A 25,499-nucleotide genomic window follows, 5' to 3' on the forward strand; every position below is an offset into this window, starting at 1 on the left:
CATCATGCTTCTGCTAGATAGCTCCAAAGCCTCTCGGCACGGTTTCTTCTGGCTAACATCACTGCTGATGTGGAGCTTTTGGTTAAGACCCGTGTCAGATGCCAGCTTTACTCCAGGTAGCCTCATATGCCGGCTCAAGCTTTGAGGACCATCCCTATCACCTCGCCCTTTGCCATGTGGGGACTTGATATCTTGGACCGTTCAGGCCGGCTACTGGCAGATACATGCATTTTCTAGTTATGGCGGATAAGTTCACAAAGTGCATTGAAGCCAAGCCCATCAGGAGAGCAACGGCCCTCAAGTTTGGCAGAGATATGATCACAAGATTTGGCATCATGTATGGTATTATCACTGACATTGGATCCAACCTCTCGCAATGAGAATTAGCTGAATACTGCCAGGAGGAAGGAATCTGGCTCATTGCGTCAGTGGCTCATCCGCAGTCCAATGGGCTCATCTTGCAAGGCCTCAAGACAAGACTTCAAGTACCTAATTTGGAGAGCAGTCGGCCGCTGGGTTGAAGAGCCTAGACATAGGCATAGTGTCGGTCTTCCGGTCTGCTATGGTTTTACTATTGCTGTTATGTCGTTTTTATTTTCTGGTTAGACTATTGGAGTGTCGATGTGTGCATCTTAGCTATGTAAAGAACGGGTGTTGCTCAATTGTTTCGTAGTATCTGATTATACTACCTTTTCAGTTAATAAAAGCGTCCTTTATCACAAAAAAGAGCTCCAGACTCATATCAAAAGTCAACCTTTTAAGCCTGAGGAAAAGGTGAGAAGTCTAGTCACCAAGCTTGGGGCATCCATGCACGTCCAACCAGACCCAGCAGGGTGGTTGACTGACTCAGGATGCAAGTCAACCCATCACCCATGTGATCGGGCCCAACTGGGTAATTAACTTGTACAACACCCATTTCTATGAACTGATTGACATGTGGTGTTTGAATTATTAGTCCTAGACAAGATGGTTAGACTTACGTTTGTACGTGCATATAATCTATGTCCCAGTGTATAGCTGCTGGCACATGCACGCACCATGGAAGGACAGCTGCGGAGAGCAATGGCGGCCCGGTGGCTGTTGCTGCTTCTTCTGGGCATCGCGGGCGGCGGCGGCGTTCTTCAAGTCCATGGGCAGGTCGATAACTTAGGTGAGCCCATCGTACATGCTTGCGACGTTTCATGGCATTACCTTCACAAACATTGCCACAGCTTATTTTTGCGTCCGCCGTGCAGGTTTCATAAACTTAGACTGTGGTCTGCCAGAGAGCGCCGCGGGCTACGTGGACGGCGTCACCAAGCTGCGCTTCACCTCGGACGGAGGCTTCATCGACGCCGGCACCAACTACAACATGTCATCCGAGTACATCACGCCGACGATGGGCAGGAGCTGGCACAACGTGCGCAGCTTCGGCGGTGGCGCAGGCACGCGCAGCTGCTACACGCTCCAGTCCCTCGTGGCCGGGCTCAAGTACCTCATCCGGGCCAAGTTCTGGTACGGCAACTACGACGGCCTCGACAGGGCGCCTGTCTTCGACCTGCATGTTGGCGTCAACTACTGGACGACCGTGAACATCTCGAACGCCAACACGCCGGTGATCTATGAGATCATCGCCGTCGTCCCTGGTGAGTCCGTGCAGGTTTGCCTCGTGAACACCGGCTCCGGGACGCCGTTCATCTCGGCCCTCGACCTGAGGCCCCTCAAGAACGGGCTCTACCCGATGGCCAACGCGACGCAGGGGCTGGTTCTTCTCAGCAGAGCCAACTTTGGCCGGGACGATGGCGTGGTCCTTAGGTACCCCGACGACCCGCACGACCGCTTCTGGATCCCAATGAGCAAGCGGGCGGGGTGGACGGAGGTCTCGACGGCCAAGAAGGTGCAGAACATCGACGACGACAGCTTCGACGCGCCGTCCGCCGTGATGCAGACGGCCATCACGCCCGTCAACTCCTCCAGCCCCGTCGTGTTCAGCTGGGACGCCGAGCCCAGCGCCAACAACCCAGATCCCGTGTACATCTGCATCCTGCACTTCTCGGAGCTGCAGCCTCTCCCCGTCAACGCGGTGCGGCAGTTCTACGTCACCCTCAACGGCCAGCTCTGGCTCGGCAAGGGCTTCACGCCGCAGTACCTCTACACCAACGCCGTCTTCAGCAGCTTCCCCAACAACGGGCACCACCAGTACAACGTCTCGCTCAACGCCACCGCCAACTCCACGCTCCCGCCCATCCTCAACGCCCTCGAGATCTTCTCCGTCCTGCCCACCACCGGCATAACCACGGCCACTCAGGATGGTAAGCAAGCAGTTATGTTCTTCAGATTTCAGATGTAGTGTCTCACTCAGGACGATCAATGAAGCAGTTAATTATACTCAGCTGACAGATTTTTGTGTTGCTGCTGCTGAGAAATGTAACAGTGTCTGCCATCGCGGCGATCAGAGGCAAGTACCAGGTGAAGAAGAACTGGATGGGCGATCCCTGCGTGCCCAAGAATTTCGCGTGGAAAGGATTGGGTTGCAGCTATGCTGTTTCCAGCCCACCAAGTGTCACAGGCTTGTGAGTTATATGTTTCTGAATGTTCTGTTTCCTGTTAAAAGTCTTGCGAGTTATAAGTTTCTGAATGTTCTGTTTCCTGTTAAAACTTAAAAAGTAGTATTAGTAGTAGTAACCGGAATGAGTTTTCTGAGCTGCAGTTGTATATATGCTGCAGGAATCTATCTTCCAGTGGCCTCAGCGGCAACTTGTCATCTTCGTTTGCCGGCCTCAAAGGTCTACAGTACTTGTAAGTTTTTTTCTTTTTATGTAAGTTGTAAGTTTTTTTCTTGGCAGTAAATACAGTACTTGTAAGAGAGACTGTTAAGCTAGTCATTGCAATGCTAATTTTATCGAGAAGCAATCAAATTGTTTAACCGGAATTTTGCGAGTTCATAGGGATTTGTCACGCAATAATCTTACGGGCTCAATTCCTGACACCTTCTCGCAGTTGTCGTCGCTCACACTTCTGTAAGTAATCTGTGGTATGTGCTTTTTAAATCCATTCGTAGTAAACTTGGCATAAAAAACCTGTTGTGTTTCATTCAGAGATCTGACAGACAATCTACTCAGTGGATCAATACCTCCTGGGCTTGTGAAAAGAACTCAAGATGGCTCCCTAACACTTAGGTTAGTACCCTCTAGCATCACAATTTTTTCAATGGTATAGTTCTATGATCTTATTTGACCTTTCTCTTCAACATACATTTTATATATCTTACTTAATCAACATGATTTACTTATCTTTTTCTTTCATTCGCTAGATATGGTAACAATCCGAACCTCTGCAGCAGCGGAAACTATTGTCAGCCTCCACAAAAGAAGAGAGGCTCTATGGTTGCCGTCTATGTTGTTGTTCCCATAGTTGCAGTACTAGTGATTCTGCTACTGTCAGTTCTCATTTGCATGAGAAGGAGAAGGCAAGGTAAGAAACCATGCAAAAATACATAACACTAGACTCAAGACTGCAAGTGTTCTTAGAAAATAAAAAGTTTCATTATCCCGGCCTCTTCATCACGAATGCAAGTGTGAAGTGATTAAGTAACATCTGTTGGTGTGATTTCTGTATGAAGGAAGGACAAGCGGCAATATCAAGCAACTAGATGAGGTGAGTATCATGGGGCACAACTCGCTGCGACTTGATAACCGCCGGTTCACATATAGTGAATTAGAGGCCATCACAAACGGCTTCGAGCGAGTAATTGGTAAAGGGGGGTTTGGGAAAGTTTATCATGGTTCGTTGGAGAATGGCACACAAGTGGCTGTCAAACTGCGGTCTGAATCTTCAGATCAAGGTGAACAAGAATTCTTGGCAGAGGTGAGAATTAATGTGATCTGCTCAAGGTTAAGTATACTAATGCGATTCAGTTTGGTAATGTGCATGGATCTTTTCGGTTTCAGGCTCAGACCTTGGCAAAAATTCACCACAAGAATCTTGTTTCCTTGATTGGCTACTGCAAAGACATGAAATACATGGCTCTTGTCTATGAGTACATGTCTGAAGGAGCCCTAGACGAACATCTTAGAGGTATTAATAACATTACTCAAATCATCAAACTTCAAGCCTGTATCAACATAAATACTACCTCTGTACCAAAATATAAGACGCCTTTGCAACTACAAAAACGTCCTATATTTTGGTAGGAGGGAGTAATATTTTTATGTAACATAAATATATATAGTTGTAAAAGTGAGAAGCATCTGAGAAAAATACCAGTACATGTGATTCAGCTTATTATATTTGCATTGCAGGGAAAGATAACACCATGAGAGCTTTAACCTGGAGACAAAGACTTCGTATATCCTTGGAATCCGCACAAGGTAAGCTTTTAATTAGGTTTTACCACATCTCATTGCATATAGAAGACGCAGATTTGCATTGTGATGTAATTGATGATGTGTCACGTGGATGCATTCAGGGCTTGAGTATCTGCACAAGGGGTGTAACCCGCCCCTCGTTCACAGGGACGTGAAGACGTCAAACATCTTGTTGAATGCAAACCTGGAGGCTAAGATTGCTGACTTTGGCCTACTCAAGGCTTTCAATAGCAACAGCGATACACATGTTTCCACAGCAAGGGTGGTTGGCACACTCGGTTACCTTGACCCTGAGTAAGTGCACAATTGTCTATTGTTTCAGATGATGCTCTAAAAACCTTCTCAGCTACGATGAACAACTGGAGTAATATATTTTCGATTGTCTAAAAGTTGGTGCGATTCAACATACATGCAGGCTCATAATGTACGTATGATCTACCTTTTCTCCTAGGGAGAACAAAATTCAGTAAACAGCCCCTTAAATTTGAAAATTTGACATTCAACTTAGCCATTTAAGCAAAAAACCTGATTCACGCAAGAATCAAATTGATTTCTGGATTATCTGCAAATTATTGTGAAATTCGTTTGAGCCAAAAATATCTTGAAGAACTTGACCTGCATGATTGTTCTTGAAACCAGACCCATTGACGTATTTCATACATACTTTACTAGGTACCATGGTACATTTCAGCTGACCAACAAGAGTGACGTCTTTAGCTTTGGGGTAGTGCTACTAGAGCTGGTCACAGGGCAACGACACATCCTGAATGACCCTGAGCCGACGAGCATTGTTCAGTGGGTGCGGCAACGCCTTGCCCGTGGTAACATCGAGGATGTGGTGGATGCGCGCATGCGTGGTGATCACGATGTCAATAGCGTGTGGAAAATTGCAGACACCGCGTTGAAGTGTACATCCCAGAAGCCTGGAGAGAGGCCCACGATGACTGAAGTGGTAGCAGTGCTACATGAGTGCCTTGAGCTCGAGGCTGCACACGACAATGTGAATGCAGGGTTTTACACGCCCGGGAGCGGTGGCAGCATGAACGACTATGGTCGGTACGACACTGGCATGTCTACTGATGTGAGTCAGAGCAGCACTGCATTTGAGCAAGAGCATTTGGGCAGGGTGTCTATAGTGTCTACTGGTCCAGCTGTTAGGTGAGGATTTAAACAATGATTAGTTGATTGCTTCCACCTCTCTTCTGCGAGTATTCTTTGTTTTCACTCAAGGGAATTCAAAATTTTCATACACGATAAATGTCGTTATTATTAGAGGAAGTGAAAATGTACAAATGTTCAGACATTTAATGTGTTCTGTTGGCTTTTCTAGACAATATGAGTGATACTGAGATGAAGTATATAATACTTGATGTATCTTGATTTTTCAAGTTTAGAAAATGACTTGACTAACGAGGATGAAGATTCTCTATTGGGTGAACCGTACAACATCATTGTTAGGTAATCCAAATTGTGTTAGTCTAATTAGAAGAGTTTTCATTGGAGTATGCTAGCCGGTCAGTTTTCGAGTTGTAGTATACTACAAATTGGCTCTTGCCGTGGTAGTGTACGGCTGAGTTAGGTTTCTTAGTACGTGTCCGTGTAGATTAGGAATTTGCAGTCCAGGTCGGTGGCTTGGAGTCAGGTTTTGCACCTATATATAGATGGGTAGTGTGCGTGAGTTTTGTAACAATCAAGAGAAAAGGAGAAAAAGAAATAAAGAGGAGGAAAAGAGGGCACGACACGTGCCTTTGGCTATCAGAGTTTTCGTATGCGCGTGTTCGTCGTGATTTTGTGTGATCGATCATGTGGGAGAGTTCCAATAATCGATAAGTGTGACCTTTTTTTGATTCAGATGATAGTGTCACATGAAAATGTGATGGCAAAATAATCTTCGTCGAGAAAGCACAATATGATTTGCTAAGAGAAAATACAACCTGAAATAGTGACGATCCTCACGTGGCTTATACATAAAGATAACTAGATTCTCAGATAAAGGAGAGGCACTCACCTTGTTGGCTTCTAATGTGATCTGTATGCTGATTCTTCTTCCTGTTGGTGTGGTTAGGACGAAGGCGTAATGGCCTCGACAGCAGAGCAGCGGCAGCAGCCGACTTAGTCGAGGTAGGCAACTTCTTCGGAGTGGTTATAGAAATACATAATTGACATCGGTGAGAGGCAAGGGATTAGGTTCGGGGGAGGGGGTTGGGGTGGGTAACCTGTGTGCCTCTCAGTGTAGGATCGAAAGTATGTCTAGAGGGGGGGTGATTAGACTACTTGACCAAATAAAAACTTAACCTTTTCCCAATTTTAGTTCTTGGCAGATTTTAGCTATTTTAGGACAAGTCAAGCAATCATCATACAATTCAAGCAAGCATGCAAAGAGTTTATGGGCAGCGGAAAGTAAAGCATGTAACTTGCAAGAATATAAAGGGAAGGGTTTGGAGAATTCAAACGCTATTGGAGACACGGATGTTTTTCCCGTGGTTCGGATATGTGGTGCTATCCTACATCCACGTTGATGGAGACTTCAACCCACGAAGGGTAACGGTTGCGCGAGTCCACACAGGGCTCCACCCAAGGGCAACGGTTGCGCGAGTCCGCGAAGGGCTCCACCCACGAAGGGTTCACGAAGAAGCAACCATCCACAAAGGGTCCATGAAGAAGCAACCTTGTCTATCCCACCATGGCCATCGCCCACGAAGGACTTGCCTCACTAGCGGTAGATCTTCACGAAGTAGGCGATCTCCTTGCCCTTACAAACTCCTTGGTTCAACTTCACAATCTTGTCGGAGGCTCCCAAGTGACACCTAGCCAATCTAGGAGACACCACTCTCCAAGAAGTAACAAATGGTGTGTAGGTAATGAACTCCTTACTCTTGTGCTTCAAATGATAGTCTCCCCAACACTCAACTCTCTCTCATAGGATTTGGATTTGGTGGAAAGAAAATTTGAGTGGAAATCAACTTGGGAAGGCTAGAGATCAAGATTCATATGGTAGGAATGGAATGTCTTGGTCTCAACACATGAGTAGGTGGTTCTCTCTCAGAACATATGAGTTGGAATGATGTGTGTGTTCTGATGGCTCTCTCACTGAATGAGAAAGAGGTGGAGGGGTATATATAGCCTCCACACAAAATCCAACCGTTACACAGTTTTCCAATCTCGGTGGGACCGAATCAATAAACTCGGTCGGACCGAAAATGTAAACCTAGTGACCGTTAGTGATTTCGGTGGGACCGACATGCAACTCGGCAGGACCGATTCGGTTAGGGTTTGGGCATAACGTAATCTCGGTGAGACCGATTACACAAACTCGGTGAGACCGAATTTGGTAATTAGCTAACCAGAGAGTTGGTCAGGCAAACTCGGTGGGACCGATTTGCTCTTTCGGTGAGACCGAGTGGAATTCGGTGAGACCGAAAAGTTACAAAGGGGAAACACTGAGTTTACATTGCAATCTCGGTGGGACCGATTCGCTCTTTCGGTGGGACCGAAAAGTTACGAAAGGGAAACAGAGAGTTTGCAACCCCATCTCGGTGGGACCGAGATCCTTATCGGTAGAACCGAATTGTTAGGGTTTGGCAGTGGCTAATGACAAGTGAAACTCGGTGGCGCCGGATAGGAAGAATCGGTCGGACCGAGTTTGGCTTAGAGTTTTGGTAATATGTGGATATGGGAAAGTAGTTGAGGGTTTTGGAGCATATCACTAAGCACATGAAGCAAGAGGCTCATTAAGCAACACATCATCCCTCCTTAATAGTATTGGCTTTTCCTAAAGACTCAATATGATCTTGGATCACTAAAATATGAAATGAAGAATCTTGAGCTTTTGAGCTTGAACCAATCATTTGTCCTTAGCATTTTGAGGGTTCCACTTTCATATCCATGCCATGCCAATCATTGATCTTTACTGAAATAATCATCTTGGAATAGCATTAGCTCGATGAGCTATATGTTGTTATGAATTACCAAAACCACCTAAGGATAGTTGCACTTTCACTCAGTTAGACCGGAAATGATGGCACACCTGGAGCAGGGGAAAGGGGCGTGGTGGAAAACAGAGTTGCAAAGTGGAACGATTATATTTTAGATAAGGCAAAAGCTAATTTCCTGCCGACTATCCATTTGCAACAGATCTGGACGAAATCAGGCAATATTGGATCCTGATCGGGCGGCGGTCCTACCACACCATGTCGCTGTCTGCCTGCCCGCTTCTACGTGCTGTCCTTGTACATCCCCGTGGTCCTCTGAATGCGGTGTTGGCCCCCTCTCTCTCCATGTGAACACATCTATCGATGCTACACGTTACCAGTGTGTAATACGTAGTAGAAAAAGAGGATTAGCAACCGGCAACATGCATGCATAGCTAGCGGCAACATGCATGCATAGCTAGCTAGTAGGTACACGCATGTACTAGTAGTACCATTTTTTATAGAGACAGGCTCATTGAATGGAGAAGGAGAGAAATGTTGTATGCGGGGAGGGAAGTTAGAGCATGCTTGGATCTAAGAAACTATTTTTAGTCTGATTAAAAATAGTTTTTTTTAAAAGCTAAAGTTCCAAGCACCCCTGACTAAAGAGAGGCTAGGACAAGTCTTGAGACTAAAAAATTTTAGTCATAGGAAACCTACTAAAATATGTATTAGCCCTCTCTCTTCTCATTCAGTTGCTCTCCTTTAACACATGCGAGTTCTGGATTAAAAGGTTTAAAGGATAATAAATGCTCAATAACTTGATTTTAGTCTCTTTAGTATTGGGATCCAAGCATTGGTGAGGCTAGCAAGTTTTAGTCCCACTACTTTTAGTCATGGGACTAAAACGTATCCAAGCACCCTCTTAGGCAATGGGCTAAACATGTACATTTATTACCGCCAGCTAATCTCACTAATGTCGATGCAAGAGCAATTTGGTTTAGAAAGCAGCCCGGTACAAATATTGTCGTTTTTTTACCAAGAGTTTTTTGGGTGAAACACACCTTAATAACTTTTGTGTAAATAGTATAGTAATTAAACACATCTTATTGGATAACTTAATACACACCGTGTTAATTTTTGACATGGGGAAAAGGTTTTTTTTCAAACATTTTCTTCGATAACTTATGTGTACATAATATGATAATTTACGCACTTGTAGTTGATAACTCACGTACAAACCATCATGGTAATTTTAACTCGGGGAAGAAGTTCTTTAACCCATGGAATCATGCCTGATGTCAGCTATTTCGTCTCATCTGTATGCATGCATACTTAAATCATTTAAACTAAGTTCACTCGTGCTATGATGGAATGAAATAGCGATTGTTTCATACACTGTGCAGGAACCGTGTCGTTCGGTTATGTTGATTAGAAACGGATAGCACTGTCGTCCTTTTTGTAAATAGCATGATAATATAGGTTCCCAGACTTCATAACTTAGGTACAAACACACGGTAAATTTGACCGTGGAAAAATATTGTTGAAAACATAGCACCGATAACTTCTCTGTAAATAGTGTGATAATATACGCGCCCCGGGCATGATATCTTAGGTAGAAACACCATGATAACTTTGATCCGTGAAAAAAGTTACTAAAAATATACTCTGGTAACATCCCCTGGTTGGGGGTGGGGGTGGGGGTGGCTGATGAAATATCCCCTGGTAACTTTTTCGTGAATAGCATGATAACTCACACATCGCAGACCTAATAACCTATGTGCCTCGATCCTAATAACTTTGGCATGGGGAGGGGGAGGGGTGGATGAAATATCTCTTGATAACTTTTGTGTGAACAGCATGGTAACTCACACATCGTAGACATGGTAAGTTATGTTGCTTGATCATGATAACTGTGGCGAGGGGGTTGTTTAAAAACATATCACCGATAACTTTCGTGTAAATAGTTTGGTATTATACACATCGTATACGTGATAAGTTGCATTGACTTTAACCCGACCTGATAAGAAAGTTAGAGAAACCAGGTCTATGCCCCGGTAATATCTATGTAAACAACATGATAACATATGTAGTACATGCATGATAAGTTAAGCCAGAGGTGATAACTTTTCAGCCGAAAAAAAAATTGTCGGAACGTATCAACATGTGTCTAGTTTCGAAGGTCTAGTTGCGATAAAACTTTTATGTGAATATTAATTTTAAATCGGACGAATGGTTTGAGCTACAAAACATTTTAGAGTTTTGAAATAGGAGGAATCTAGGATGACATCAGCTATTATGTCTTCTATAGTTCATTTGCACGTGGGGAGAAGGTTGGTTTCTATACCCCGATAATTTCTATATAAACAAGACGGTAATTTATGTACCATAGATGTGATAACTTAGTTGGCTTGGGCCTGGTAACTTTTGCCCAGAAAAAAATGTCGTTGGAATATATCAACATGGGATCTAGTTTCGAAGGTCTCGTCGTGATGATTTTTTTATGTCAAAGCGGTTTTTCAATCTGACCATCTGTTTAAGCTACAAAGTATTTTGAAGTTTGAGAATAAAGAGAATCTTTTGATGACATCATCATGTTTTCATAAGACACATTTAACCAACGATTTGCATGGGATGGCAAGATGATGCATGCTCTCGCCGCGTATTGCATGCACATATGCTTGTTAGACAAGTGATTTAGTTACCCTAGGATACATCGTCCGGATCTGATGCTTAACATCCGACTGGTTGGACGTTAGTCACGTCCTTTAGATAAAAACTGTTTGACGCAGTCAAAAGAGGCCTTATTTTCATCTCGTAGGTCAGCGTTAAGGGCTCTTGCTTGTCGGGGGTCCTTAGCCCTTTGATTCAGAATATACGAGTTGCTTCGTAATGCAAGAAGGTAATTAGGGACACAGTCCATCCCTCCTTCCGCCGCCGCCGGCCTATAGCCCGAGGGCTGACGGCGGAGGTGGGGGCCTTCCCTCTCTCCTGCGCCATGGGGGCGGTGCGGAGCCTCGCGGTGTCCGGTGGCACGGCCGATCGGCCTTGGTGGCGTGGCGGGCCTGCCTTGACCGGCGGCTGCGCGGCGGCCGCCTCGGCCGAAGGCGGCAATGGTGGCGGGTGCGGTGGCCGGCCCTACTTCGGGCAACGGCCTTGCCCTTGTTCGGCGGCGGCAGCCGGATCTGCGGCGACGGATCATCTGACCTCGGATCGGCGGTGGCGGCATGAAGGGCTTGGTGGTTGGGTCGGCGCCATTGTGGTTTGCTCTCCGGACAGATCGCATCTGGCCAGTGCGGCCTGCCCGATGTGCGGCGGCTCAGATCAGCGTCGACCTGTGTACACGATGCTTGATGGAGGTTCTTCGAGCGGATCTGGGTGAAAACCTCGTTCTAGGCTTGATGCCAAGACCGGCGTTGGCCGCACTCTGTTGTGTCATTACCTTCTTGAAGGCATCGCCGTGGAGAAGCTCCAGACCTCTATCCGCTACCTCCGGGGGAAACCCTAGATCAGTAGATCGGATGACGGCGGCGCGTTGGTGTCGTTTCCTCCTTGGGGGCATCATTCTTGGAGGCGTACACGGGATCGAGGGACCAGTGGGCGGGTTTTTTGGTGGAGCGGTGCTTCATCCTACACATTGATGACGGCGGATCTCAGCGGCGTGGTGCAATGGAGACTCGGCGCCCGATGCGCGGTGATGGACTCGCGCAGGAGGAGCTAGTTGTCTGGCGTCATGGTAGCGTCGATAGCACCATGGCCTGACAAGGTAGAAGCCTCAATATCTGCTCTGAAGACGGACTTGTGGAAGATGGCGGCGACGACACATGTGATTGCGTCAGACCAGTTTATGCCCCAGACCCGGTATGTGGCTCGGCTAGGGCTTCTGGCTTTTGATGATAGGCTTAGGTCACTACAAGAAAGCTGTTAATGCATGACGGATTTCTGATCACGTTCTCGAAAACCGTCATGGATGGACTGCTACAGCCCCACAGGCCCGCTCAAGCCTGACTAACAGTCCCGCGTATAAAATGCTAACCCTAAACCTGCTCAGCCACTCCTCCCTCCCTTCCTCCTGCGCAGCCAGCCCCCAATCTCTCTCCCACGCAACTCCTTGCGACTCCACGGCGTCGCCGCCCAATTCAAGCGACTTCTGTCAGCTATGGCCGGCACCCAGCACACCCCCATCTTCCCCTCGCTCCGCTCTTTCCTCCCCTCCGGTTAGATTCACTACGCCCGGCCACCAACGCTCGCTCTCAACCCATATTCTTAGCTAGGGTTTCATCGCCGGCGTGGCTCCGGCGGATTCTCTCCATCCCCTGCCACCTGCTGGATGGTGCTCCTGGAACAGGGCCGCGCGGAGGCCCTCCTGCCGTAGGATGTGCTGATGCGGCGCACCTGCAGCGGCTGTTCGGGATGAGCGCGGGCACGACAGCCTTGTCCCCGGTCGATGCTGGCGGCGGTGCTCCTTCTCGTCCTCTACCTCCAAGGACACGCACCGGTACAGCTCAGGCACCCCCGTACCCAAATCCCGTCCACCCATCCGGCGTTGTCTAGCTCATCCTCACGCTCGTGGATTCGCCTCCTCCTGTACGCGACACTTGAAACATGGACGTGGTGAGCTTCCCTTCTCTCTACCCCCAAATCTGGATGGCACTAGCATCTGTTACATACATACATATGGATAAGCACCTTGGTTTGGTACTTTGGTTCAGTTTGTATTCAGTCTGTATGCGTCTGGATGTGAATGGCACTTGCAGTATATGGCCGCTCCTTGGTTGTCCATTTGTATGCGTACATCAGTATGTAAATGGCCACTCCTTAATTGTTATTTTGAACAAAACTGCCCCTTAATTCTTCATGTACTGAAATGAATCCTTGGAAACTAGCACTACATGTCTGTTGTTGCTGTCGTCTTGTACTACATGGCTTTTTCCAATTTAATTTCAGTCAAGTTTAAGTGAATATAATCTCCTTTGATCTGATGTTTTGGTCTGAATATTTACATTTTAATTATCATGTACGTACTAATGGATTCTCAGATATTTGGTCGGTGTTATCTTCTAAAATAATAGTAAATGCAATCCTTAAATAGAAGTAGAAGAAGCATGTCCGCAAACAGAATTGTACATTTTCATTCCTTTGTAGAAGTGTAATAGATTATTTCTTGAAAACATAAAGATTTCAAGTATAGCGTCAGAACAAAGATACAAACTGTAATTTCAAAATCCGGTAAATGACATATACAGCGAGTTGGGCGTGTCAAATGTTGATGTACAAACAGAATACATTGGATTAACCATCTACTTTTTAAAACAGTTCGGAACGTAGCTCAGTTGCTCACATTAACAAAGATAAATATTAAAACTGGTAATGTTTGCAGTGCCAATTGAAGCTGCCATAGACACGAATGAACTGGACAATTGTACTCTTGCATTATATTTAAGGCATAATGTTAAATCCAAATAATAGACCTGCTATGAAACTGAATAAATTTTATGATTGTCTTTTTCATAGTTGAGAGGCAGTCCTTTTATCACATGGGGACATATCTCAATAGATTTTTGAATGCTCTGGGAGCTAGAAATTGATGTTACATTCAGACCTCTTAACACGGCACATATGATTGTCAGACTAATTTCTTTGATCTGGACATTGTAGTCGGCACATCTCCTGCCTGATCGACGTCCATACCATTATCCTCAAGAAGAACAGGATGAGATTGAGAGCCTTCCATTCTTCTGCTTGTTCTATTCTTGATGTGAATTAGCTAGGATGTAGAGTTTTGTCTATTAAAGGTTTGGACTATTGTGTGGTTTCAGTAAAATTATAACTGCCTGAATATTAGTCTGTGCGTAACATCTGAACTGGATCATGTCCTTGATATCATGCATCGCACTGTTACACAACTAGAGTTGCCATATCTTGGTGGACCATGTCCTGGTATCATTTATCATTCCCCTGAGTTTATGGGCCTTATAATGAATGCTATTTTCTGCTTGCTTGCATTCAGAAATGAGAATAAATTATTTACTGTATTGGATGCTCCTCTCCTCTCTTTGTTCGGTTCTGTCTTTTTTTCCACTTCCCGGTTTGACATATTGGAAGAGCAAATTATGTTATGTTCCCGGCCCATCTCTTTCTGCTATCTTGCTGCTGCAAGACCTGGGAGTTTTAGTGGCTGATATAATTTTGACAATTTTGCTGCAATATCTTTAGTTTCTCTATTGATTTGGACAATTTTACTGCTGCAATAGTCTGAAGCGGAACCTCTGTTCTTTTCATTTGTGCAGGAACTTTGCTCCCATCTAATCTGTTTGGGCTGTGTAAAGGGAAGAGAAGGGGCGAGAGCAATGTCTGGTTGGGTTTTGTCAAGGGAAGGGAAGAGGGTAATGACATGGAGCAGCTGCAAGGGCATACTAGGAGAGGAGGGTCGACCCCGACGCCATGGAAGGTCTCTCTCTCTCTCTGTTAATGAGGTAACATAATCATGAGCCAATTTAAATAAACATGAACAATTTGTTAGATTCATCTATCTCTTTTCTTCCGTAAGTTGGAGCTTATTAGATGTGAAGTAGATTCAGAAAAATTGTCCCTTTTCATTTGATGGCCATGTGAAGAAATTTACATGTGTTTGTCTAATATTGCCTGAAAGTCATGTCTTTAAAATGTTTACGCAAGTTGTTGATGCTCTTCTGCTCTAGCCTATGCTGGTCAAGTGGGCAGCTTATAAAATTGGTATGCACAGAAGTAACACGGATAATAAGATCAATAGGTTTATGATAGAAAAGCTTTTCTGTATATCCTGAATGAATATAAACGATGCATGATCATTTCAAGCTGCACTTCCATATCAATTATTTCATTGTTTATCAAGCATTTTCAAGTTTCATAGTCCACTACATTACAAATTTTGATTTTTCATCTAATATCAAATACATAGCTTAATGTTCAATGAATAAAACTAAGTGTGGGCGATCTCTCAAGGAAACTGTATCATATTCTTTGTTGAAAGTTTCCATGCCATTTGAAGTTCATTTTGCAAGCAAGTATCGTTTACTATTTGTCAGCCCTTTGAGATGTAGTTGCAACATAAACATTGCAGCTGCTCGTCGACCCGGATGACATAAACTTCAAATGTTCATGTGTCAACAAGTTTACACATCATGGGGGGATATTGTTTGTTAGTGACATGCCATTTCGTTGGCAGGTTTATACGGCCTCAACTACTGCTGCTATATTACTTGGAGTTTTGTGATGTGTATTTTGTCACTTTGTGATTTGACTTCCATTTGACACACTTTTCTTTGGATTAATTTTAAGAAACCACATGCTTACTCTTGTTTTATAGTAGATACAATGTTATTCTCATTTGTAGGCACTATAAGATTTAGGAATTCTGGACAATATGTAATTTTTTTATTTTTGTTGCAATTCTCTTATTTCTACTGTCCATTCATATTTGCAAATATCTAATATTCTTGTAAATATGGTAGGTAAGATTGGATAGCGTGCTACTTGGTGCTGCCCATCACAATCAGCCACAGGATGATAGCTGCCATCAAGAGCGTCAACAGCAAGAGCCTGAATAACAACACCCTCAATAGTTTATATGTTCTGATGTAAAATGGATTGTACTGGTTCATAACTCTGTTGTGTGATATATGTTCTCAATATATGCTGTATGTTATCATTTTGTAGAGGATTTTTTAGACTGCTATGTTTTAGGTACGTACAGATGGATGTGATAAACTTTGTAATGTTTCACACCTTGCAAATATTTTTTGTTGGGCCAAAATTGGCATTAGGAATTGTGTAACGCATTATGTTAAAAACATACTGGGTCAAATTTCGGCCAAAAGAAATGGGCTAATTGTCTCAACCAAATTTAAACTGTCCTTTAAATTTTGCCTAAATCCATGATGAATTTTGTGACGAAAAATAGTATCCACGTAGGCAGCCACATCATTCGAATTAGCCAACTGAAAATCCTACGTGGCGTTAGTCCATGACGGATTGTTCCGTCACAAAGACTTGGGCCTGGGCGGGCCTGGGGCAGATCCATGACGGCCAAGATCTGTCATGACTAGTACGGTACCAAATTATGACGCGATATACATGACGGATTTCAAATCCGTCAAGGATGGACACCCATGACAGTTTTTCGTTTATCTGTGACGGACTAGATCCGTCACGTATTAACAGATTTCTTGTAGTGGGTGAGTGGTCTGAGTATTTGGCCCAGCTAGCACCCCGTCATCATATGGATAGGAGTAGTGGCATATGTTGCCAAGATGACGGATTCAGGCATATTGTTGCAATATTTTATAAGGTCCTCGAGAATAATCAATAAAGTGGCCGCATGCATCTCATAGATGCAAAGGCCGGGGGTCATCCTCCTTTTCTAAAAAAAACGAAGGAATGAATGGGAAGTATATCGACATCAAGTAGGAGATTAGCATGCTTCGGACCTTGATGTCATCAATCTCAAGTTCCTCCTTCTATGCTTTGAGGCCATGTATGGTGTTAAGATCAATTTCAATGAGAATGACGTTGTGGTTTTAGGTCTACTCGGATGGCGATCAACAACAGATTGTGGACAACTTGAACTGCAAGTTGTCCTCTTTCCACACTATATACTTAAGGATGCCGCTGTCTGATTCAAGGGTACCTTGAGTGAGTTCAGCCTGCTTATCGGTCGGGCCCCATCTAGGTCGGAGCCATAGTGTGGTCATTTTATGCCCAAAGGTAGTAAGGCAGTTTGTATTGACTCCTCCCTATCTAGGCCCAGTTCTTTTGCGAGAATCTAGGGATTCTCCCAGAATCCGATCCCTACCTAGTTTCTCCCAGAATCTTTGAGCCCCATTTGTTTTATAATTCTATCTAGTTAGGGTCTAATTAGACAGGATTGTAAAACAAATGGGGCTCAAAGATTCTGGGAGAAGCTGGGTAGGGGTCGGATTCTGGGAGAATCCCTAGATTCTGGCAAAAGAACTGGCCCCTACTCTCTTCATGTATATGATGGGGTTGTATATCCTGCTGGAAGGGGTTCTAACTAGACCTTTCCCAGTACTTCTAGCAAGTGGCAGATGGCCGGCAGAAGTACCATATGGTCACTCGGCCGATGTCTGCATGCCAAAGGACTTGGTAGGATAGGCATTATTGCGTCTCATTGTATGAACATGGCTCTTATACTGAGATGGGTGTGGTGGACACTTCGTGGGGATGGAGCATCATGGTTACAACTAGCTCAAGCAAAGTATATGCAGGGCTCACCCCTCCTTGCCTGTGAGTGTAGGGAGGGGTCCCAATTCTGAAAGTCCATCCCCAGCGGATTAAGCATGAGATCTGCAATGGGCTCTCTGTCTCCATTGGCAACGGAGAGTGGAACCTCTTTTGGCTTGACCCGTGGCTGGGCGGGTCTCTGTTGTGTATCGAGTTCCCAAACGTGTTTAATATCTGCTCAAATTCGACGGTGTTGGCTTCCACAACAACCCACAATGGATATTGGAATGTCTTGTTTTGAAGGACATTTGGCCCGTGGAGACCGTGGAGTGGGGCATGCAACTTGTGGGCTATCTGGACACCGTTTCTTGGCAGCTGACCCCCTCGGGACGCCCCCCCCCCCCTGGAGTGAGCCAACAGTGAAGATCCCCGAGGGGGTCAGCTGTCTCACGCTGTCTTGCGTCGCCGCCAACCACTTGTGGTCTTTTCTTCTTTTTCTTTTATGTTTCTTTTTCGTGTGTTTGTGTTGTTGCCCTAAAAGACTAATTTATTTTGGTACGACACTTAATTTTGTTGGTGATGATTGTTATTTATAAACCTTGTTTCAAGAGAAGGCAGTGTCAACTCTCCAGCCCCGGTTGTCAACTAAAGTCTACTTTTTCGTGAGCCGGTCAAGTCGTGGCCTCCTCGTGGGTACTAGTAAGTGTGTACGTGCAACACACGTCGCACGTCTCAATCAAACCATATCAAATTTTGCAGGTATAAAATTTTGAATTCAAACTTTAGGATGACACAAATCAATGGCAATAGACTGGCTGAACAACTTCTCCACAAAGAATGTAAGGGCGTAGCCTATTTAGTCTATTCCTACAAAGATTTCAGAATGTTTATTTTCTTGGGCGAAAATCAAAGTAACATATGAACATTGTCCAAGTGGACATGGCGTCAATGCAAAGTTGGAACAAAGATGCACAAAAAATAGGAGTGTTGGATGAACTAAATTAGTTTTCTTCTTGGATTCGAGCTGCTTGTTATCTTCAGAATTTGAAGGCTCGGCGGCTGCGGTAAAGCCACCCATGCCATAGCGGGCACCGCCTGCGAGCAGGAAGAGTCGGATTTTTTTTACCCCATTCTCAGTTTATCTCAGCTTTTCATGGAGTGAAACTACAGTTCAGACAAACAGTATCTATTGTGTATATAGTTTTAGAACATCTAGAAGCTAAAAACAGATCAATAAAGCGTTAGGTTCATGGTAAGGAATTGGAGAGAGGGAATTTAACATTTTCTCTATGACATGAATGGCATGCAAGCAACCCTTTCTCTACCTAATGCTTAGTTCTGTCAATATTAAACATGAGTTAAAAATGTCACCGTGCTTCAACATCTTAGCAGAGCAGAAAGGCTACTATTCTAGAATGGGACACTATACGGTATAAGGAAATTGGGCATGTGCAGATCAAGGATTATAATAATTATTGTTTCGCAAAGCTAGCCAGGACTGAAAAAAGAACCCACACAAAATTTAGGATGACCAAAGCCACCCTTCCTAACTAAGATGAATATACAAGAAATGATAAATTAACACCGGATACATAAGTAAGTTTAATGGCTAAAATGAAGGAAATGCGTAATGTCATGGCGCTTTTAGTTATTCATGTGCAAATTCAAAGCATGATCTGATGAAAGACGCAAAGATTCAAAGTTGTCAGTTGATACAAAATGTGATGAATTGTATCAACTATGCGAAAAAGAAATTAATACAATGTAGCCTTTCTGCACAATTCAACAGCAAGCAGGATGCACCTTATTAGAAGAAAAGCAACTACATAAAATCCTGGCAAATTTAAGAAGAGAGAGATGTCGCTAAGATCTGTTGAAAGATCTTACCAGTGCTTGGAAAGGAGCCAATTGTAGTAGCAGTTGCGATGATACACTGATCTCTTCAGAAGCTTTCTTGCTTATTCACACTTCTTGAGTTCAGTATAAAACACATGAGGATTTAACAATCTGGTTGGTTGTAGCCGATTTTCCATGTGATTTTTACCGAAATGTTGAAGTTCAGCAATGTTGTTTCATGGTTCAATAGGTCAGTGTAAAATAATTATGTGGCAGTCAAGTCTCCATCCCATGTTATTTACAATCTCAAACAACGAAAGCTCACTTTCTACAGTTCACCAAAGGTTCTAAGTTACTACTTTTTACTCAAAGATCTAATGTCTGCTGATCTCTCTCAATCTTATGGCTGAGATTAACATAATTGCAAAAGGCAACATCAACTCAAATTTTAGTCTGCATTGGAAACCATCAAACAATTTCCAGCAAGATGTTTTTCGAAGGACAGAGGGAGTATATGACTTCCATTTGTCTAGGAATAATGCAGGTAAACCTACACAAAAGCACACATACATGCGTCCATGCATGTTAATTTCTAACTGCTCATGATGTGAAACCAGAGGCATACAAAGGTATAATTCCCATATACGGATGAACTTCCCATCAAAGTCTAGATTCAAAACGTGTCTGCAAGAAAAAGGAATAGATAGGAAATTAATACTAACTGAGTGACCAAGTGGAACATATATGTATATAATCGTCATAGCAGTATTCTTCCTGTAGTGAGTGTGAAGTGATCCTTACTCTTTGTTGCCATGAGTTAAACATGACAAGTGATACTTACTCTTACCCCCACCTGCACCTCATTCGCGTTATTGCTCTTCCGTCGTGGTCGTGCAGCCGCTGCCGCTGCACGCTACACATGTGTTGTTGTCCGCCGATGTGCCGCTGCTCCCTGCCGCAGTCGCCTTCCCAGGCGACCCCACAAGTCACAACCATTCAAATCCTCTGAAACATCATTCCGTTTATTCACAAATTTTACTTCAGAAAATATTTAAAAATAAAATGGTGCTTCATCTTATGCGAAAAATGAAATATCCATAAATATAACTTCATGGGCTGTAGTGTTAATAAAAAAAATTACATCGCAATAACTTTTTAAAACACAGAACTGCACCGGAAAAACCGGATCCTTCCATCTAGGAAGGTGATCTTCGTGCCCTTCTTCCACCCCGGCTTGACATCGATAGTAAGGATCTCCTCCAGCCGGATGGTCTTTCTAAAAATAGTCGCCATCAGGAATTGGCGTTTAGTGTTTATTTTAGCACCTAAAATAAGTTTGTTGTTCTATTAAAGACATGCACCCAAAACTGAAACTACTCCAAAATGACCGAGCAGGCTAAAAATTGAAGGTGGCTTAAATATTAGTAAGAACCGACCAGGCTGAACTATTTGATTGAACCAACAGAGATGTTGCACTATTAATAATCTATCTTTAGTATAGATCATGGACAATGGTGGTTGTTGCTGCATCTACTAAAGAAATCAAACATACCCAAGTGGTCAACTACACATTTCTCAAGTTTAATCTTGGGAACACATGTACCTCATACTAACATTAAATAATTCAGAAAGATTGAGGAAGCTAAAATCCAAAGACGGCTTAAAATTCCTGAAAACTGTCAAAATCAATAGTACAACAGAATTGTCAGATGAAAAAAAAGTGAATAGCATTTATCAAGTTTAACCTAAACCAACTAACACAGTCTCAATATTCAAGAATGTAGTGGCCCTTGATTCTCTTAATCAGAGATAACAAATAACCACATGTGTACAACAGAGGGAAGCAAAGCATACTCATATGTGTACCACACTTGAATTTCCTGTAAATATAAGAGGGGGTAGGGAAAAAAGATTACTTACAAAGATTCATTCGGTAAGAACTGAGCGGTGAAAAGTTTCCACTTATTATCCCATATCTCACCATGAGCACCAATACATCAGTGACGGCATGAAATTGCAACCACAAGCATCGGTCAATATCGATCTTGGTATATGTATGTATGTACCTTAGCATGGTCCTCGCGGTTGGTTCGGATGAAGGTGACCTTTCCGTGATTCCGTCCTTGGTGGTGAGGCTGAAGCTATCTTCACCGGCGGCTTGCCTTTTCCATATGTGTGTGTGCTCCTGTAAGAAAAATCCATCCAGCTGTCTGCATGTCTACTTGTGTATGCGCGTATCTTGACGAACTGGTTTTCTGGATCCGCCGCTCGTTCTGGGCGTCCGGGGGAAGAGGGTGCCAGATCTTTAACCTTTGAAGGGCGAGGGGCTAGCGAGGAGATGAATCGGCCACTCGCCGCTGCCGAGCCGTCATCGTCGCATAGATGTAATCGAACCACCGCCGCCTCCGTCGCCACCCGACTGCTTCTTCCCGTCAACCCCTGACTGCTGTGGGCGGCGGCAGGGCAACCCTAGCGCCCGATCCAACCCCGTGCGCTAGGCAGATGCGAGAGCACGCTCACCGGCGAGCACGCCCTGTGCCGCCGCCAGGCCTCTCATTCTCCCCCCTCTCCTGAAGATGCGCCTCGGCAGGCCGAACGAATGCATGCGAACGCCATAATGCTGAACATGGGCCATGCCGCTGCATGCAGGCCTTTAATCACGCGAATCAGTTAAATTTTTGCTCGCAGCGGAACGTTTCGTCCTCTCGATGGATAGATGGTAGAGTTTCGTCCGCTTCTCTAAATTGCTAAACCTACACAGATGAGGGTTATTAACGGTTAGATCTAATTAGGTGGATCGAATCGTGAGGTGGTATTTTGTCTTGGATGTTTCGTGTACGTGTTTTTGGGTGCGTTTAGAGAAAAATATGTTTGCTTGTTTAATAGTAGTAGAGAAAAGTGGTGGCGAGAGAATTCAGGCTAGAGTAGGGCCCACTCCTGAGCAACTCGCCGTAGAAGCTTCGTGCTGTCTTCCCCCCCCCCCCCCCCCCCCCCCCCCCCCACACACACACACACACAGACGCTAACTAAGGTTGTACGCACGTCACTGAAATTTTTTAGTAAATCAACGCCACGAACAATGGCGGCCACGGCTGCTTCTTCTCTGCCTCAGCCTCGCCGCCGGAGGCGTACTCAGTGGCGGAGCCAGGAATTCTGACATGGGTATGCGAAGCTAAAATTTTTTTAGTGTGAAGCAACACTTTAAGAGATAAATGTTTACAATCATGAAAACTAAAAATTAATTTTTAAATTTGTTGCAACAAGATTTTCTATATTTTATTTATATTGCAAGAATATAGCCAGAAACAAGATTGAACTCTACATAACCCCTTCTCAAAGCGACAAATGATAGCGCCAATACATGTAGATCAATCGATGAACTTATGGGATAAATGTAATCCCCTATACTGAATTGGCAATTTCGTAAATTGAAATTACAAAACGCACAGTGCGAAAGCCGATTAGCCGAGGGATGATATGCACGCAGCTGTTAGCGGTTGATCGCTGCCTGCCGGACGAGTGCCGCCGCTGCCGAGGACGAGGGCAAGCGCGAGGCGAGACGAGCACACATGATACTGCAATTCGACGCGAGGATGCCGGATGCCCCATCGATCGTCGGCGATCTGGCGATCAGCAACGTACTGGTGCGCTGATATCCTATTAGCGATGCAAACTACCCAGACCTAGGCGGCTTTTTTTCTTTTTGGGGATTCCCAGACCTAGGCTGCTATCAGCTCTCTCTGGATGATTGCAGTACCCAACAGGCCAAGTCAAGGCCCAGTGTAGCCAGCGAGCCCAGGTAACGAAGCGAGGCGCTGGATCGCTTCTTTGTCGAAATTTCATGCGTGGTAGGTGTAAAATGATGGCCATGCTTGATATATATGCATATACGGGTATATATACTGAAAACAATTAGCAGAAAATATTGGGTATGCGTTGCATACCTTGCATTAGGCTAGCTCCGCCCCGCCGTACTACAAGCTCGTGCCCAGCCTGACAGCAACGGTACGTACTTATATGCGTTCTCAAAATTTACTACAGTAGAAGATCACCGCAGGTTGACACAAATCACGGCGCAGTACATCATGTACAATTTCACTTTGTGCCCTTGTCCACACAATATCATCAATTTATCTCATATATCTGCGCGTGTTCGATCGATCGCGCGCTGTTTGCACCGCAGGATTCATAAGCATAGACTGCGGACTGCAGGGGGAGGAGGGCTATGTGCACACGGCCACCAAGCTCTCGTACTACCCGGACACCGGCTTCACCGACGGCGCCGGCACCTGCCGCAACATTTCGGCCGACTACATAATGCCGTCCTTGTGCAAGTGCTTGTACACCGTCCGCAGCTTCCCAGCCGGCGCGGAGAACTGCTACACGCTCCGCTCCCTCGTGCCCGGGCTCAAGTACCTCATCCGGGCCAAGTTCATGTACGGCAACTACGACGCCCTCCGTCGGCCGCCTGTCTTTGACCTCCACATCGGCGTCAACCACTGGCACACCGTGAACATCTCAAAACCGCATGTGGAGAAGTCTGTGGAGGCCATCCTTCTGGTGCCAGACGACTTCGTGCAAGTTTGCCTGATCAACACCGGCGCTGGGACGCCCTTCATGTCTTCGTTGGAGCTCAGGCCGCTCAAAAAGACGATCTACCCGCAGGTGACTGCGGCACAGGGGCTCCTGCTCTCTGAGAGGATCAACTTCGGCCAGATTGATGAAAACAACGTCATCAGGTGAGTCAAAGACGATCACAAACTTCCCTATGTTGTTTCTATGCATATCATGACCTTAATTAGGTAATACCTCTGTTCCTAAATATAACACGTTTTGACGGTTGAAAAGGGTGTATGTTTTAACCGCCAACGCGTTCGATCAGGTATCCCGACGATACACATGACAGAATATGGACGCCTGTGGTCAGCTCTGGAACATATACCGGGGTATCGACGACGAGCAAGGTCATACCGGACAGCCTCTTTGAGGTACCGACAGCTGTGATGCAGACGGCGATGAAGCCACGAAATGTCTCAAGCGGCATATCGTTGTCTTGGGACCCTGAGCCCCAACCCAACAATCCATCGCCAGGGTACATCATCATCATGCACTTATCTGAACTAGAGTTCCTCCTGTTCAATGTCACACGTGAGTTCTCAATCAACACTACTAGGAAAAGGCATGTTAGTGGCGTACCGAATTTGTCTTCTAATGGCGCTACCGGTGCGCCACTACCGGTGCGCCACTGGCATCACGCCATTAGAATTAAATTCTAATGGCGCACCACTGGTGCGCCATTAGTATCTGGTGTTCTAATGGCGCACCACGTAGTGCGCCATTAGTATAGCCTGCAGTGCGCCATTAGAATGCCTTCCAGGGGGCCATATGTACCCATGTGCTTTGGCATTCTAATGGCGCACCAGCAGTTAATGCGCCATTAGTGTGATGATCACAGTGCGCCATTAGTGTCTTGTGTGGTGCGCCATTAGTATGAATATTAGGTTTTTTTTTGGCTTTTCTGATTTTTGCACAGGTTACAAAATATATTATTGGACAGAATATAGACAGCAGCACACAACAACATCAGATTCATCGAATACAATAGAAGATTAGTCTGCGAATACAATTCATCATATTAGTCTCCGAATTCAAAAGACCGAACAAAGATAAAACATTACAAGTCTCAAGACCGTGAGTATCGAGTTTGCCTTCACATTACAAGTCGATATCGATCATCTAAACTACCATCACATAGAAGAGAGCTGTGGTCATCACGATGAGCATCATCGCGATCAAACTGGTCTTCATCCGGTTTCTCCAACGCTCCCTCCTCTCTCCCGCTAGATAGTGGGCGTATCTACATTCGGCCTCCGCCCTAGTGGTGTACCATTTGTAACTGTTACCGCTGAAACGGTGAACCTGTCTCCGACACTCCTCCCAGTCGTCGTAGACTCCGGTAACCTTACCTTTGTACACGACATACGACGGCATCTCTATGCACAAGCCAAACAACAGACAATACATAAGCAATATGTAAGTATGCAACAAAAGGATCGAAAGAGAAAAGCAAGACATTAATAGCACGATTCATGGTCCTACTAATAAATAGCATCGATTACATCTAAGTTGAACTACTGTCCAAACCAAAGAGACATACGAATTCATTAAAGTATAATTACAACAT

At 44.8% G+C, this 25,499-nt stretch overlaps 1 protein-coding gene and 1 pseudogene across 1 annotated transcript; both read left to right on the top strand.

Moving 5' to 3' along the window:
- The first annotated feature begins 994 nt into the window (after nt 1-994).
- LOC125525503 (putative leucine-rich repeat receptor-like protein kinase At2g19210) lies at nt 995-5,711 on the top strand. The gene is made up of 12 exons (XM_048690509.2): nt 995-1,150; nt 1,236-2,291; nt 2,414-2,552; nt 2,707-2,778; nt 2,928-2,999; nt 3,078-3,158; nt 3,293-3,453; nt 3,602-3,846; nt 3,930-4,056; nt 4,281-4,349; nt 4,448-4,640; nt 5,019-5,711. Exons 1-12 carry the CDS (start codon nt 1,039-1,041, stop codon nt 5,506-5,508), a joined length of 2,817 nt encoding a protein of 938 aa, XP_048546466.2. The 5' UTR covers nt 995-1,038; the 3' UTR covers nt 5,509-5,711.
- A 6,279-nt stretch (nt 5,712-11,990) lies between these two features.
- Nucleotides 11,991-25,499, top strand: part of LOC125533048 (putative leucine-rich repeat receptor-like serine/threonine-protein kinase At2g19230) — a 32,340-nt pseudogene continuing 18,831 nt past the window's right edge.

Source organism: Triticum urartu, chromosome 1A (genome assembly GCF_056163025.1).
Source record: "Triticum urartu cultivar PI428250 chromosome 1A, HENAU_Tu73, whole genome shotgun sequence".
NCBI lineage: Eukaryota > Viridiplantae > Streptophyta > Magnoliopsida > Poales > Poaceae > Triticum > Triticum urartu.